The 17,290-nt window shown below is 50.4% G+C and overlaps 3 protein-coding genes across 3 annotated transcripts; all 3 read left to right on the top strand.

Annotated features, from left to right (window-relative positions):
• The first annotated feature begins 25 nt into the window (after positions 1-25).
• Positions 26-982, top strand: LOC119933372 (olfactory receptor 6C74-like). The gene has a single exon (XM_038752855.1). It carries the CDS (start codon positions 44-46, stop codon positions 980-982), a length of 939 nt encoding a protein of 312 aa, XP_038608783.1. The 5' UTR covers positions 26-43.
• A 7,243-nt stretch (positions 983-8,225) lies between these two features.
• On the top strand, positions 8,226-9,164 carry LOC119933608 (olfactory receptor 6C4-like). The gene has a single exon (XM_038753159.1). The coding sequence runs from the start codon at positions 8,226-8,228 to the stop codon at positions 9,162-9,164; it is 939 nt and encodes a 312-aa protein (XP_038609087.1).
• Positions 9,165-14,098: 4,934 nt separating this feature from the next.
• On the top strand, positions 14,099-15,857 carry LOC119932941 (olfactory receptor 10P1). Its single transcript, XM_038752065.1, has 3 exons — positions 14,099-15,028; positions 15,145-15,231; positions 15,807-15,857. The coding sequence occupies exons 1-3, from the start codon at positions 14,099-14,101 to the stop codon at positions 15,855-15,857; spliced, it is 1,068 nt and encodes a 355-aa protein (XP_038607993.1).
• The last annotated feature ends 1,433 nt before the right edge of the window (positions 15,858-17,290 follow it).

Consider the following 17,290-nt stretch of genomic DNA (forward strand, 5'->3'; position numbering starts at 1 on the left):
TGGATTGGAGCTGGTGTTCTCCAACAGGAGTCGCAGGTCGGCCATGAGGAATCACACGCAAGTGACTGAGTTCATCCTCCTAGGGTTCACGGACGACCCGGACTTGCAGACGGTGATTCTCCTCTATATGTCTGTCACCTACGTATTGAGCATCACCGGCAACCTGACCATCGTCACCCTCACCCTGCTGGACTCCCGCCTCCACACCCCCATGTACTTCTTCCTGCGCTGTTTCTCCTTCCTGGAGATCTGCTTCACGTCTACCTGCATTCCCAGATTCTTGGCCACCATCACTACGGGGGACAGGACCATTTCCTACAACTGTTGTGCAACACAGCTATTCTTCGTATTTCTGCTGGGGGCGACCGAATTCTTCCTCCTGGCCGCCATGTCCTACGACCGCTATGTCGCTATCTGCCAGCCGCTGCACTATGCGACCCTCATGAGCCAGAATGTCTGCACCCTACTGGTCCTCTTCTCCTGGCTAACGGGGTTACTGGTCATCTTTCCTTCTCTGATCCTTGGCCTCCAACTGGACTTCTGTGGCCCGGTAGACATTGACCATTTCTTCTGTGACAGCTCCCCTGTACTCCAGCTCTCCTGCTCAGACACTGGATTCCTGGAGCTGACGGATTTCGTCTTGGCCTCGGGGACAATCCTGTTCACCTTGGTGTTAGTGGTGATGTCCTACATGGCCATCGCCCGGACCATCCTGAGACTGCCCTCCACTCAGCAGAGGAAAAAAGCCTTTTCCACTTGCTCCTCCCACATGGTCGTGGTCTCCATCACATACGGGAGCTGCATCTTCATGTACATCAAACCATCCGCTAAGGACAGAGTGGACCTGACCAAGGTGGTGGCCGTGCTCAATACCTCTGTGGCCCCCGTGTTGAACCCCTTCATCTACACCCTGCGGAACCAGCAGGTCAAGCAGGCCTTCAAGGACCTGGTGCACCGGTTTGGATTTTCCCCCAGGAGGTGAAAGCTCTTCCGTGATGAAATCCCACAGGAAAAGCTGCAGGAGAAACAGAAGTCCGACCATAGAGACTCAGTGCCTGTATATTAGCTTAATGCCTCATCTGCCGCCCAAAAAGAGGGACAGATAACCATCAGGTCCTCAGCAGGTGCTAAACAAATGCCATTTAATTGACTGATGGATGACTTTGCACTCAATAGGCTTTCAAAAATTACCCTGAGATCAATTTATGGACTACTTTGCACTCAGTAGGTGCTCAATAAATACCATTAATTGACTAAGGGAGTGACTGATTGATTGATTGATTGATTAAGAGGCCTGGAATCACATTTGGTTTTGGAGAAAATATGTTTTTATAAAACCAGAGGCTCTAGGAAGGGGCTGAGGTTTCATGGAGAGTCGCAGGGAGCACTGGGATTAGAAAACGGCACCGGATGACCAGCTGGGAGAAGCAGCATGGTGTAGGGAATAGAGCACGGCCCTGGGAGTCAGAAGGTCATGGGTTCTAATCCCAGCTCTGCCACTAGCCTGCTGTGAGACCTTGGGCAAGTCATTTCACTTCTCTGTGCCTCAGTTACCTCGTCTGTAAAATGGGGATTGAGGCTGTGAGCCCCATGTGGGACAGGGACTATGTCCAATCTGATTTGCTGGTATCCACCCAAGCGTTTAGTACAGTTCCTGGCACATAATAAGTGCTCAACAAATGCCATTATTAAATACCATTATTAGCACCTGGTCTGCCATCCTTGTCATTTCCGGAAATGTTACTAAGTGGAGAGAAATAGGTGGAAAATGGGTGCAAATTCAAACGCAAAGGTGATGCAGAAGGGAGAGGGAGAAGAGGAATTGAGGGCTTAGTCATGGAAGGCTTCTTGGGGGAGATATGCCATCAATAAAGCTTTGAAGGTGGGGAGAGTAATCATCTGTCGGATATGAAGATGAAGAACATTCCAGACAAGAAATAGGACGTTGGCGAGAGGTCAGTGAATTAATAAATCCATCTGTTCTAAAGTGCTGTGGGCCAGAGTATGACACAGAGTATGGACAGGCACAGGAAGACGACTGGGGTGATGGAAATTAATCAGGGAAGTTTTTCAGAGAACAAGAACAGTGTCTTTCATGGCTAGTTATAAAGAAGCAGCATGGCGTAGTGGCTAGGGCACAGGCCTAAGAGTCAGAAGGTCATGGGTTCTAATGTGCCACTTGTCTGCTGTGTGCCCATGGGCAAGATACTTAACTTCTCTGTGCCTCAGTTACCTCGTCTGTAAAATGGGGATTGAGACTGTGTCCAACCCGATCTGCTTGTATCTACCTCAGCGCTTAGTATAGTGCCTGGCACACAGAAAGGGCTTTGCAAACACCATCATTATTATACTGAACAGTTGGTGTCAGGACAGCCGGACTCCTGTCTGCAGTCAAGAGGGCCAAGCTGGCAGGCCTGGAAGCTTTACCCTCTGGTGCTCTGCTCTGTCCCCCTGCAGATCCCAGTCTGGGGTTGCTTTGCTCGTTAGCGTTCTCCTGGGTCTCTACTTTCTGAACCTCCAGTCACCTGATCTGCATTGGCATCCCTGGGGGGGTTGTGCTGCTAGCTCGTTAGCTGCATCCCCTGACTGCAGCCCACACTGAGCCGGTCCCCAGGATCAGTCACTGCGGAAGTAGCATCCTTCCTGGCCCATCCTTACTGTAGGATCAGTGAAGCTCATTCTTCCTCCCTCCAAGTCCTGATACCGTTTGCTAAGCGTTGAGAGTTTCAGCAATTTCCCCTCCTTCCCTGGCCCCATTTCCTTTCTCCTCCTTCCCAGTTGGGACCGTTACTGGCGAGTTGCCCCGGACCCTCGGGGGGTGGGGAGGGGCAATCCCCAGGAGACAGGCCCACCCTATTTCAATCAATAAATCAAACAATAACCTCCACCCAATCCACGATCCCCCCCCCCCCGCCCTTGGCAGAAATTCTCCCTGGGACGCTGACTCTCCCTGATAATTGTCTCAGGCTTCAAGAAAGGAGAAGGCCAGGAGCTCACACTCCTGCATCTCATATTATTATTATCGTAATTGTTATTATTATCAATATTAATAATTAATTGATTAAGAAATTACTATGCTGTCAACACAGGGGGAGGTACAAGAGAATCTGATCTGACACACTCCCTGACCTTCTCCTGGGCAAATTCAGGCAACATTCCTCATCGCCCCTCAGAGCTGACTCTTCCACCCCTGGGGCAACCAACATCTGTCCTCCTTTTTCCCCCAGTACACATCATAGAGATAGTACAATAATCATCATATAATAATAACGGTACTTATTAAGTGCTTACTATGTGCCAAGCACTGTTCTAAGTGCTGGGGTAGTTACAAGTTAATCAGGTTGGACACAACCCCTGTCCCACATGGGGCTCACAGTCTTATCCCCATTTTTTACAGATCAGGTTACTGAGGCACAGAGAAGATAAGTGACTTGCCCAACATCACACAGCAGACAAATGACAGATTAATACCTATGCAGACACATACCCACTAGTCCAATGGAAAAAGCACAGGACTGGACTTCAAAAGACCCAAGTTCTAGTCCCAGTTCTCCTTTTCTTAGGTCCATCACTTGACCTCTCTGGACTTCACTTTCCTCATATGTAAAATGAATCATATCCCTGTTCTTTCTACCTCTTTCACTGTGAGCCCTGTGTTAGGGCAGGAACTGTGTTGGACATGATTACCTCAGCATTTAGCCCAGTGCTTAGCATTCAGTCTGCATTTAATAAATTTGTCATAATAATTACCTTTCAATCTTTTTATCACAATCTGCATTTTGAGCACTTACTGGATGCCAAGAGCTTGGTCCTAGGTGCTGGGAGAAAAACAGAAGATATTTTAGGCAAATCTACTCCAGTTCCATTCTTCTTTTCTTTCTTCTCCCCCTCCCTCCCACTCCATGTCTTATTCATCCTCATTTCCCATATCCCCTGGCCCTCGGGCTCGTGCTCGTGCTCATCTGTGATGGAGAGAGGGAGGGTATGGCTGTACTCTCCAAAGCTCTCAGTACAGTATTTTACAAGCAATAGGAGCTCAAACAGTACTGTTGATTGATTGATTGAGGTGGATTAAAGATAACATCAGGTATTTTTTCTGTTGCCTGCCGTCCCTTTTAGAGTGTAAGCCTCTTGTGGACATGTTCTTGTGCTGTTAATGTACCTCCCCAAGTGCTTAGTAGAAAGCATTACTGTAGGTGCCAAATAAATACTATTACTACTACTGCCACTATTCCTACTAATGCTGACCTGAATATGCTTTCACATTTGGAAAAAATGGGTGGTGCATTTGGAGTGAAAGAGTTGAGTGGGATAGATGGAAAGAGGCAGGTACGCTAGCTGGAGGTGTTAGCTGGAGGCAGGTAGGGCCAGAGAGATGGGAGATGTGGGAGAGGTCTAACCAAGCTCAACCCTCCTGCCTCAGGGTCAGAGGCTTGCCCCAAGACCAGTCGCTTTCCCAGATGGACTCCCCAGGATAGGGGTGGGGAGCAGTAGGGATTGACATCGCTCTATTTTGGAGCCAGGATTGGCTCTTGCCCTGTTTGGCGTCTTTGGGCCTTCCAGCAATGCTGCATTAGTCTGTGCCTTCTCTCTGGGGACGGCCCCAAAGTTCCTACCAAAGCCGTCTGCGTTAGAGAGGCACCAGCTGCCGCCTGCAGAGACCAGTTCCCTGGGCTCCCAGTGTGGTCCATTGCTCCCTGAGTTTCCATAGAGATCAAGAGAGAGAATCCCGCTCTGACCTAGGGGAGGATCTGCCTGCATCGCCTCTCCAGAGAGCCCAGAGCCACCTGGGGGACAATTTCTTCTCTCCCAAAAATGTGCGTCTGGATATAGGCAGGCAAGCTTGCTCAGAGCCTCGGGTCCAGACCTAGTGTTAGGAAGGGGCCGGCTCTGGACCCGTTTGGGGAAAGAGAGCTGGGGTCTGGCTTCTGGCTCCTCAGCTTGTAATAGCAACCAGGGCACTCAGGATGGCCAGAATGGCTTCCCTTAGTCACCACTCCCGACCACCCGTGATCCAACCAGAGTCCCACCCCACTACTCAAGATCCGGTCAGGATCTTGGGGTGAATCTCCCCCTAGGAGGAGGAGCTGAGAGAAAAAGAAGGAAGGTTAGGAGACTTGCCTTTTCCCGGAGTACCAGGAAATGGACAACAGGAATTGAAATAGCTCCTGGCCCTCAGGCAGATCCGTGGAGCCTTCACTAGAGAAGAGGTCCAGGGCTGACCCCGCAAACTGGATGTAATACCTGGATCACAGAGCCCAAGAAATGGTGATCATGAGCAGGTGCTGGTGAGATGAGAGTGAGGAGGGGATGGAGTGGGAATAGTGGGGATGAGGGGGAGGATAACGAGGCTGATGGTGAGGTTACTGAATGATGATGGAGAAGATGGTAAGGATAATGCGATGACGAGGATAGATAATGGGTGATGAACAATGGAGGTGATTGAGATGATGGGTAGGGATTATTGTAAGGATGATGGGGATGGGAGGGAGGTGATGATGGGGATGATGGGAATGAGGGTAGGGATGATCGAGATGCGTTGGGAGGTGAAAAGAAATTATGGTATTTGTTAAGCACTTACTATGTGCAAGGCACTATACTGAGCACTGGAGTGAATACAAGCAAATTGAGCTGGACACAGTCCCTTTCCTAGATGGGGCTCACAGTCCTTAATCTCCATTTTATAAATGAGGTAACTGAGGCAGAGAGAAGAGAAGTGATTTGCCCTAGGACACACAGCAGACAAGTGGCGGAGATGGGATTAGAACCCAGTATCTCTTGACTCCCAAGTCCGTGCTCCATCCACTAGGCCATGGCACTTCTGATGGCAAGGTGAGGATGTTGAGGATAAGGTTGGGGATAATGAGAATAAGGAGGGAGATGATAGTGGGGATGAACGTGAGGATGACAGATGAAGATATCAGTCGGGACAGTGAGGATGAAGAATGATGGGCGCATGAACGGTGGGTAGCCCTGTTGGCTAAGAGGGGACAATCAGAGCCCTGGTTGAAGCCGACCCAGCCCTATGATGCTCCTTTCTGCACTTCGACTAGATCTTTGAGTGAGCACAGCCCAGCTCAGGGAAACTTCATTTTTCCTCTAAGGCTTACCATGTCCTGGGAAGCAGCGTGGCTCAGTGGAAAGAGCCGAGGCTTGGAGTTAAGAGGTCGTGGGTTTTAATCCCGGCTCTGCCACTTGTCAGCTATGTGATCTTGGGCAAGTCACTTAACTCCTCTGTGCCTCAGTTACCTCATCTGTAAAATGGAGATTAAGACTGGGGGCCCCATTTGGGACAACCTGATTACCTTGTATCTATCCTAGAGCTTAGAACAGTGCTTGGCAATTAGTAAGTGCTTAACAAATACCATAATTATTATTGACAAGTATTCCATTACACCAATCAATCAATCTATCAATCGATCCAACAACAGTATGGATTGAGCCCCTACTAGACTCAAAGCATAGGATCAAGTGTTTGGGAGAATACAACAGAAGTAGGCATAAACTCCGCCCTCAGGTTGTTTACACTCTAGTGAATCAATCAACTAATGGCACTTAATGAGCACTTACTGTGTGCAGAGCACTGTACTAATGCTAGGGAGAGTACCACAGAGTTAGTAGACATGATTTCTGCACTTGAGGTGCTTATAGTCTGGCTGGGGAGGCAGAAACTGAGACAATTTACAGACAAGAGGTAGCGATGGAGTTTAGTGATCTCTATGTAAGTATTACGGGTGAAATATGTCTTTAAGTACTTAGAGGTTGTGGGTGTACTGAAGAGGCAGTAGTGTGGAATTGGGATGGAGAGATGAAAGATGAATCTGGGAAATCTTCTTAGAGGAGATGTGACTTCAGATGGGCTTTGAAGATGAGGAGAGGTAGGTGAAGCAGTGTGAAGCAGCATGGCCTAGTGGATAGAGCACTGGCTTCTAATTCCGGATCCACCACTCGTCTGCTGTGTGACATTGGGCAAGTCACCTAACCTCTCTGTGCCTCGGTTACCTCATCTGTAAAATGGGGATTAAGACTGTGAGCCCCCTGTAAGATAGGGGCTGTGTACAACTCAATTACCTTGTTTCTAACCCAGTGCTTAGTACAGTTCCTGGCATATAGTAAGTACTCAAAAAATACCAAATATTATTATTATTATTGTTTTATTATTATTACTAATGATCTGCAGGGTGTGAAGAGGAAAGGAGTTCCAGGCAAGAGGTCAGCAGCAGAAGAGATGAGACCAATGCCCATTGAGTAGGCAGGTTTGAGTGCAGTGAAGCATGTGGGCTGGCGTGTAAAGGGAAAAGAGAGGGGATAGTTACAGCACTTAGCACAGTGTCCAACATATAGTAAATGCCTAACAAATACCATAATTATTATTTTCAATTATTGTAGATAGGAGGAGAGAGAACCGATGGACTGCCTTAAGGCCAGTGGAGGACTCATTCTTGACTATGGCCACCTTCTGTTGAGAAGACATTCCTGAGGGCCCCTGGAATCGAGCCAGAGGAGAATGTGCCAAGAGCCTGGGCTGTGAACGCTGAAGAGAAACAACATGACCTAGGGAAAGAACCTGGGCTTGAGAGTCGGGAGACCTGGTTCAAATCCCAGTTCTGCCATTTCTCAGCTGTGTAATCTTCGGCAAGTTACTTCACTTCTCTGTGCCTAAGTTTCCTCATCTGTAAAATGGGGATTCAATGCCTCTACTCCCTCCCATTTTTAGACTGGGAGCCCCGGGAAGGGCAGGGACTGGGTCCGACCTGATTATTTTGTATACACACCAGTGCTTAGTACAGTGTTTGGCACATAGTAAGCGCTTTACATATCCCACAATCATATTATCATCTCCCCAGGAAGTAGGACCTCTGCTACCTTGGGTGTTTGGTTCCACTTCTGAGGACTCTTCACCCAAGCTTCAGAGCTCAGGCTGTACTTGGTACAACAGTAAACACCTCTCACTCTGGGTCGGTAAAGAGAGGCACTTCAGGACACCTCTCTCTCTCTCTCTCTCTCTCTCTCACACACTCTCTCTCTCTCTCTCTTTTTACACAGGACCTAGTAATTAATAATAATAATTGTGGTATTTGTTAAGCTTTTCCCTCCCCTCCTCCCTCCCAGGTTCCCCACTCTATCCTTCTTCTCTTCCTCCTTCTTGATCCCTACCCCGCTCCCAGTTTTTTCCTCTTCACATTCATTTCTCTCCTTTCTCCTCAGATCAGGTAGACATCCTGATGGGAAACCAGACCAGAGTGACTGAGTTCATCCTCCTGGGGCTGACGGAGGCCCCTAAGTGGCAGGCGCTGACTTTCTTCTTTCTGTTTATCACCTATGCTCTGAGCATCACCGGGAACCTGACCATCTTCACCCTCACCTTGCTGGACTCCCGCCTTCACACCCCCATGTACTTCTTCCTGCGCAGTTTCTCCTTCCTGGAGCTCTCCTTCACGTCCGCCTGCATTCCCAGATTCCTGGCCGTCATCGCCACAGGTGACAGGACCGTCAGCTTCGCGGGCTGTATGACTCAGTTCTTCTTCGTCATCCTGCTGGGGGCGACGGAGTTTTTCCTCCTGACCGCCATGTCCTACGACCGCTACGTCGCCATCTGCCAGCCCCTACACTATACGACCGTCATGAGCCGGGGCGTCCGCACTCTTCTGGTCCTCTGCTCCTGGTTGGTCAGTTTCCTGGGCACCTTTCCCATGACCATGCTGATCAGCCGGCTCGACTTCTGTGGGCCTAACATCATTGACCATTTCGGTTGCGACTACGGGCCCCTCCTGCAGCTCTCCTGCTCTGACACGAAATTCCTGGAACGGATGTTTTTCCTCTTGGCCTTGATGATGCTCCTAGTCACCCTGGCACTAGTGACCGCGTCCTACACGGCTATCTTCCGCGCCATCCTGAGACTGCCTTCCGCCCAGCAGAGGAGAAAGGCCTTTTCCACCTGCTCCTCCCACATGGTCGTGGTTTCCATCTCCTATGGCAGCTGCATCTTTATGTACATCAACCCATCTCCCAAGGCAGGGGTCACCTTCAACAAGGGGGTGGCGGTGCTCAACACGTCCGTGGCCCCCATGCTGAACCCCTTCATCTACACCCTGAGAAATAATCAGGTCAAGCAGGTCCTCAGGGACCTGGTGCACCGGATTGAGTTTTTCTCCAGGAAATGAGAGAAGACAGGTTGGGATGGGGCGGTCTCCCGCCTCTACCACTTGCCTGCTGTGTGACCTCGGGAAAGTCACTTCACTTCTCTGTGCTTCAGTTCCCTCATTTGTAAAATGGGGGTTAAAGGTGTGAGTCCCACGTGGGACAACCTGATTACTCTGTATCCACCCCAGCGCTTAGAACAGTGCTTGGCACATAGCGCTAAACAAATATCACAAATTTATTATTATTATAAAGAAAAAGCTGCAGGAAGTAACTCTTTAGATTTTAGCTTCCACCCTTCAACTAATCAGTCAGTCAATAGTATTTATTGAGCTCTTACTGTATGCAGAGCATTGTATTAACCGCTTGGGCGAGTACAATATAACGCAACTGGTTGGCAAAGTCCCTCCAGAACGAGGTTCATGCTTAGGCGGGGAGACAAACATTAATGTAAATAAATAAATTAGGGATATGAACATAAGTGCTGTGGAGCTGAGGGAAGGGTGAATAAAGGGAGAAAATCCAACTATCTCCTGCTCCCTTCCCTTCCACCTGCATGAACTTCCCCAGCCTCCTCCTTCCTCCTCTGCCCCTCACACCTCTGGCCAACCACTCGGACCCTGGACGTTTAATCTTCCCCCTCTGGCCCAGTCACGCTGCTTCTGTGCTCTTCCCTTCAAGCCACCTCTTCCAGAAAGCCTTTCTGGATTCAGCCGGCAGGAATAGAGGAGGTTCCCTTCGTTGGGTGACCACACACACACTCTCTCTCTCTCTCTCTCTCTCTCTCTCTCTCTCTCTCTCTCTCTCTCTCTCTCTCTCTCTCTCTCTCCTCTCTCTCTCTCTTACTCCCCTTCCCCTCCACATCTGAAACAAAACGGGCCAAGAAGTCACTCAAGGAATCCCCTTAGCAAGATGAGTCCTACCCTAGCCTTCCTCTGAGATTCGAACCAACAACTGTCAGTCAGTCAGTCAGTCATATTTATTGAGAGCTTACTAAGCGCTTGGTAGAGTACAAAGTCTAGAGCCAGATCTTGGTAGAGCCAGATTCCACCTCTCCCTGGCCCTGCAACGGGAGATAGGGCTCAGGAATAAGCAGCGTAGTCTACTGGGTACAGCGCGTGCCTGAAAGTCCGAAGGACATGGATTCTAATCCTGGCTCTGCCACTTGTGACTTGGGCAAGTCACTTAACTTCTCTGTGCCTCAGTTACCTCATCTGTAAAATGGGGATAAAGACTGTGAGCCCAATGTGGGACGTGGATTGTGTCCAACCTGATTAGCTTGTATCTACCCCAGCGTTCAGTACAGTGCCTGACACACAGCATGGCTTAGTAGATACCTTAGTAGATAGGAGGCCTTCCCAGACTGAGCCCCCTCATTCCTCTCCCCCTCGTACCCCCTCCATCTCCCTCGTCTTGCCTCCTTCCCTTCCCCACAGCACCTATATATATGTATATATGATTGTACATATTTATTACTCTATTTATTTATTTTACTTGTACATATCTATTCTATTTATTTTATTTTGTTAATATGTTTGGTTTTGTTCTCTGTCTCCCCTTTATAGACTGTGAGCCCACTGTTGGGTAGGGACCATCTCTATATGTTGCCAACTTGTACTTCCCAAGCGCTTAGTACAGTGCTCTGCACACAGTAAGCGCTCAATAAATATGATTGATTGATTGATTGATTGATACAGCAGCGTCCTGGGAGTCAGAAAGACCTGGGTTCTAATCCCAGAACCGCCACATGTCTGCTGTGTGACCTTGGACAAGTCACTTAATTTCTCTGTGCCTCAGTTACCTCATCTGTTAAATGGAGATAAGTATGTAAGCCCCATGGGGGACAGGGACTGTGTCTAATCTGATTAACTTGTATCTACCCCAGAGCTTAGAACAGTCCTTGGCACATAGTAAGAGCTTAACAAGGACCATAATTATTAAATACCATTAAAAAAATGGACGGGGCTCACGGGGCAAAAGCAGTAGCAGCAGCAGCAGAGACCAGGACCGAGGAGCAGGGGGGCAGGGGAATGACCGGCTAGTAGTTCAGCAAGTTTTCTGACTATATAAGACCTCTGGTCTTCAGTCCCTGGCTCTCCCCTGCCTCCACCCTACCCCCAATAAGATCCTTGGAACAGCCCTAGGCTCGGCGTTGCCTAGGAGACGCAAGAACAGGTTGGGAAAGTATCTTCCCGTCGCCTCCTCCCTGCTTCCCCTGGAGGGGGACCCTGGGGCTAGCAGAGGTATAAATGAGGGAGGGGCCTGGGAGAGCTCGTTATCGGCTGGAGGAAGAAGCATCTGACTGAGTAACTTCAGTGTCTCTGCCTGGTCCTGACGCCCTGTTGCCCTCTATTCTCATCACCTGAGGGAGGCCCAGACCTTGTCCGCAGGTGAGCAAAGAGCAAGGGCCCCGAGTGATCCCTGGTTGCGGGAGGGAGGGTCTTGGGGAGTACCAGTTTCGACAGGGCAGTGGGGTTTGCCAACAATAGTTCCCATCTCAGAAGTCTTGGTTTTCTTATCTGTGAAATGAGAGGAGACATCATCCCTCTGGGCCTTTTGGCAAGGGATGCGGCGGTCATGAAAGTGAACAGCAAGATAGTGGGGACGTGGGTGAGTGTACTTGAGGGGGAAATGGGTGAGTGAAATCGAGAATGTGTGCGTGTGTGCTTGTATGGGAGTGGGAGGGAGAGAGAGAGGATGTACATTTATGGGAGTCACTTTGTGAGAAAGTGGGGGTATGGGAGTGGGAGAGTATATGTGGAGGGGGCGTATGTGAGAGAGTTTGTGGGGGAGTGGCGTGGGTGTATGTGAGAAAGAGTTTGTGGGCGGGTGTGCCTATGGATATACGTGCATGTGCACTGCTGATGGGTCACTGTTTGATATTCCAGTAACGTGACCCAGAGTTCTGGGGTTGCAAGAGGAGGCTGGGACCTACTGGCGCCCCGCCCCTCTTGTGACTCCCTGAGTCTCTCCCCCAGGTTAAAGAATCTCTCCCCCAAGTCATAAAGTCTCTCTGCCATGTCAGGAAGTATCTCCATTGTGTCATAAGAAGTTTCCTCCCCAGGTCAGAAAGTCTCTTGGACATTTCAGGGAATATGTCCCCCAGATCAGAGGAAGCAACTTCCCCAGTTCAGAGTCTTTCTGTCAAGTCAGGGAGCATCCATAATTCAATCAAATCAATCAGTGGTATTTGTTGAGTTCAGAGCACTGTAGTAAGCACTTGGAGAATGCAATACAATAGAATTGGTAGACACAATCCCTGCCCACAAGGATCTTGCAGTCTAGAGAGGGAAACAGACAATAAAATAAATTTCGTATAGGGAGAATGAGAGGCAATAAAGACATGTAAGTGTTATGTGGGTGATTATCAAGTGTTTCAGCAGTACAAATCCAACCAATATGGTGTAGTGGATAGAGCACCCTCCTAGGAGTCAGAAAGGTCATTGTTCTAATCCCGGCTCTGCCACTTGTCTGCTATGTGACCTTGGGCAAACCACTTGACTTCTCTGGGCCTCAGTTACTGACTGTGAGCCCCTGACTACCTTGTATCTACCCCAGCGCTTAGAACAGTGCCTGGCACATAGTAAGCGTTTAACAAATGCCATAATAATAATATTTATTATTATTAAATGCAAAGGCGACACAGAAGATGGGAGTGGAGTGAATAGCAAAAAATGAGGGCTTAGTCAGAGAAAGCCTTTTGGAGGAGATTTAATTGTAGGAGGGTTTTGAAGGTGGGCAGGGCGGTGGTCCATCGGATATGAAGGGGGAAGTCGTTCCATGCCAGAGGGAGGACGTGGGCAAGGGGTCGACTGAAAGATAGAAGAGATTGAAGTACAATGAGTAGGCTGGAGTTAGAGGAGCTAGGTATGTGGTCTGGTTTGTAGTAGATCCGCGAGGTAAGGTAGGAGGGAGAGAGCTGAGTGCCTTCAAACTGATGGCAAGGATTTTTGTATGATATGGAGATGGATGAGCAGCAAGTTAAGGTTTATGAGGAGTGGCAAGATACGGATGGAACTCTTTTTGAAGAAGGATCCGGGCAGCAGAGTTAAATAATAATAATAATCATGACATTTGTTAAGCGCTTACTATGTGAGAAGCACTGTTCAGGGGGGATACAAGGTGATCAGGTTGTCCCACGTGGGGCTCACAGTCTTAATCCCCATTTTACAGATGAGATAACAGGCACAGAGAAGTTAAGTGACTTGCCCAAAGTCACACAGCTGGCAAGTGGCAGGGCCGGGATTAGAACCCGTGACCTCTGGTTCCCAAGCCCGTGCTCTTTCCACAAGATTGGGTAGAGACAGGAGGCAAGGAGGTTAGCCAAGAGGCTGATGTAGTAGTTGAAGCAGGATGTTTAGATGCTTGGATCTGCATGGTGGCAGTTTGGATAGAGAGATAAGGGCGGACTTTAGAAATGATAAGACGGTAGAATGACAGGATTTTGTGACAGATTGAATATGAGGGTTGAATGAAAAAGATGAGTCTAGAGTAGTGACACGGTTACGGGCTTATGAGATAAGGAGGATAGTGATGTTGTCTACAGTGTTGGGAAAGTCAGGGGGAAGATAGGGTTTGAGTATCTCCTCCAGGTCAAATAGTCTCTCCCCAAGGTTTTAGAGTCTCTCCTCCATCGGAGAATCTCTCCCTGCTGTCACAGAGCCTCTTTCCGGGCGGTCAGAAAGCCTCTCCCTCTGTCAGAGAGTGTCTCTCCCCCTGTCAGAGGGAATCTCTCTTCCATGTCAGAGGGCCTCTCTTCCCTATGACAGGGAGCTCCAGGAAGAGGCCTAGGCCGTTGTCCGGCCATCCGCAGGAGTGACTGCCAAAGAACCCGGGATCTAAGGGCACCCCGGGGCCGGGGGAGGCAATGGGATGCCCGAAGGGGCCGTGTCCCACGACCCTCTTCTCTCCCTCCCCGCTCCCGCCAGGCCCCCAGATCCCAGCCTGCCCCACGGGCATGGCCGACGACAACCGCACGGCCCTGACGGAGTTCCTCCTTCTCAGTTTCTCCGATTTCCCGGACCTGCGAACCCCACTCTTCAGCGGGGTGCTGGCCGCCTACCTGGCCACCCTGCTGGGCAACGTGGTCATCATCCGCGTCACGCTGGTCGACCGTGCGCTCCACACTCCCATGTACTTCCTGCTGCGCCACTTGTCGGTTCTTGAGATCCTCTACACCACGGACGTGGTGCCCAAGACGCTGGTCGACCTGCTGGCCCCCAGACCGGCCATCTCCTTCGGCGGCTGTGCAGCCCAGATGTTCTTCTTCATCGTCCTGGGCATCACCGAGTGCTGCCTGCTAACCGCCATGGCCTACGACCGCTACGTCGCCATCTGCCGTCCTCTTCACTACCCTCAGCTTCTCAGTCGGCCGGCCTGCCTGCGCCTAGTGGGGACCTCCTGGGTCCTGGGGGTCCTTACGGCCTCCACCCACACCTCCCTCATCTTCTCCCTGCCTTACCGCGGGGTCCCGACCATCCCCCACTTCCTGTGTGACATTCTGCCCGTGCTGCGTCTGGCCGGATCTGGTCGGCAGAACAGCGAGGCCTCCGTGCTAGCAGCTACCGTGGTATTCATCCTAGCCCCTTTCTCCCTAATCGTCGCCTCTTACGCCCGCATCGCCGCCGCCATCCTCCGCCTGGCCTCGTCCTCGGGCCGCCGCCGGGCCTTCTCCACCTGCTCCTCCCACCTCCTGGCCGTCTCGCTCTTCTTCCTCACCACCAGCGTCACCTACCTCCGGCCGCGGGCCTCCACCTCCGCCGCCACCGACCGCGTGCTAAGTCTCTTCTACACCGTGGTCACCCCCATGCTCAACCCTGCCATCTACACCCTCAGGAACAAAGAGGTGGTAGGGGCCTTGGACCGCATGTTGAGGAAGCAGAGGCCGGTGCCACCCCCTTGAGGGCGAACCGGGAGGTCAAGAGGGGGGCGCGGGGAGGTGATCTCCTGGCTCTCTATTCTCGGGGGTTTTGAGGGATAGGGCCTTCTCTTCTGGGGGTTCAGGCTCCTTCCCAGTCGCACAAGAGGATCCCAGGAGCGAAGCAGAGGGGACCTGGCCAAGAGATCGTGGCCCTCAAGCATTGTGGCTTAGTAGGTAGAACACGGGCTTGGGAGTCGGAGGTCATGGATTCTAATCCCGACCCCACCACTTGTCAGCAGTGTGACTTTGGGCAAGTCACTTCACTTCTCTGTAACTCAGTTACCTCATCTGTAAAATGGGGATTAAGACTGTGAGCCCCACGTGGGACAACCTGATTACCTTGTATCTACCCCAGCTCTTAGAACAGTGCTTGACACATAGTAAGCATTTAACAAATACCGTAATCATCTCATTGTGGGGAGGGGGATCTGACCCCCTGGGTCATCTAGGACATTCGCAGCTGGGGGGATTGAGGCCAGACCAAGGGACTGCTAGGAAACCTCCGGGTATGTTTTGGGGAAGGCAGGGGCGTTTCCTTCTCTAGAGAGGCTGAGAGGGATGGTGGTGTCTCCAGGAGGCAAGCGGATGAACTAAATGACCTCAGGGGGTGGGGCGATTAGTGGTCGGGAGATGACTAAACGGGGGAGCAATTAACGCCCCGGGGGCATGGGGAAGGAGCGGGATAGGAGGCGAAGATTGAAGCTGGGCTTCTCCCAATCCCTCCCACCCTCTCCGCCTTTCCCAGGAAGAGGGACCTTCTCTCAGCACCAAGGACAGCAGCTCTGGCTCCCTGTGACCTCGGGTTGCGCCTGGGAGAGCGGTAAAACGCGCTGAGCACAAGGACGGAGGATGGACTCTCCCCATTCCAGCCTCAAAAGCCGACACGGCGTCGACCAGCTGAAATCAGGTCACCCTCTCTCCCTCCCACAAAGAAGGATGTGTGTGGCTTAGTGGAAAGAGCCCGGGCTTGGGAGTCAGAGATCGTGGGTTCTAATCCCAGCTCCGCCACTTACTGGCTGTGTGACTTTGGACAAGTCACTTGACTTCTCTGTGCCTCAGTTACCTCATCTGTAAAATGGGGATTAAGACTGTGAGCCCCACGTGGGATAACCTGATAAGCTTGTAACCTCCCCAGCGTTTAGAACAGTGCTTTGCACATGGTAAGCGCTTAACAAATACCTGATTACCTTGTATCTACACCAGTGCTTGGCACACATGGTGGGGCAGGAAAAGATTAAGAGGTTCTGGAGCCAAAGTGAAAGAGGCCAAGACTAAGGGCTGATCTTAGAACTCACCGACCCTGTCGGAAAGCTGCTCTCAATCAATCAATCAATCAATAATTATGGTATTTATTGAGCACTTACTGTGTGCAGAGCACTGCCCTAAACAGTTCCCATGACCTACCTTCCTAACCAGCTCCCCCCACCCCGTTTCTTATCCAGCCCCGATCCCCACCACAACCTCCCCCAATTCACATTGAATTCTTATTTTATAAAACGAACCCCAGGACAATCCCAATTAAAGGTTAATCTAGGTTGTCGCTTTTGCTTGCCGGAAGCCCTCCCTGCCTCTTGGGAACACCTTACACTCAGACAAGACGCGTTCGGTTCAAGTTTGTTTGGTCAGCCTCTTCTTCGGGTCGAAGTGGATTCAAGCTCTGAGCGCATGCTCCACAAGGAGAAAAGATAAATGGATTTGCATTTACCCATGTTAAGGACCAGTATCAGACTAAGGTTTGTCTGAGGTTTCCTCAGAGGATCCCTGTTTCCTCATTACTGTTGCTATTAGATTATATACTCCAGACTGAGGAAAACTTCAGATTCTGGCTATTACACTTCGGTATAGTATATAGATATATACTGTATATACCGGTGCCACCCCCTTGAGGACGAACCGGGGGGCCGGGGAGGGGGGCACGGGGAGGTGATCTCCTGGCTCTCTCCTCTCAGGGGTTTTGAGGGATAGGGTCTTCTCATCTGGGGATTCAGGCTCTTTCCCACTCGCTCGGGAGGATATGAGGAGTGAAGCAGGGGGGACCTGCTATATACTTTCATATCTCTTTTATATATTTTCATATCTCTTTTATATACTTTCATATCTCTTCACATATTTCACATATTTCATGGGTGTATATACTTTCATATCTCTTTTTCTACAAAGTCCGAGAAATCTGTCGTTGTGAACTCCTCACCTCGACATTAAGGCAACCCAATCAGCTGCAGGTGAACC

This window comes from Tachyglossus aculeatus, chromosome 10, assembly GCF_015852505.1.
Source record: "Tachyglossus aculeatus isolate mTacAcu1 chromosome 10, mTacAcu1.pri, whole genome shotgun sequence".
Taxonomy (NCBI): Eukaryota; Metazoa; Chordata; class Mammalia; order Monotremata; family Tachyglossidae; genus Tachyglossus; species Tachyglossus aculeatus.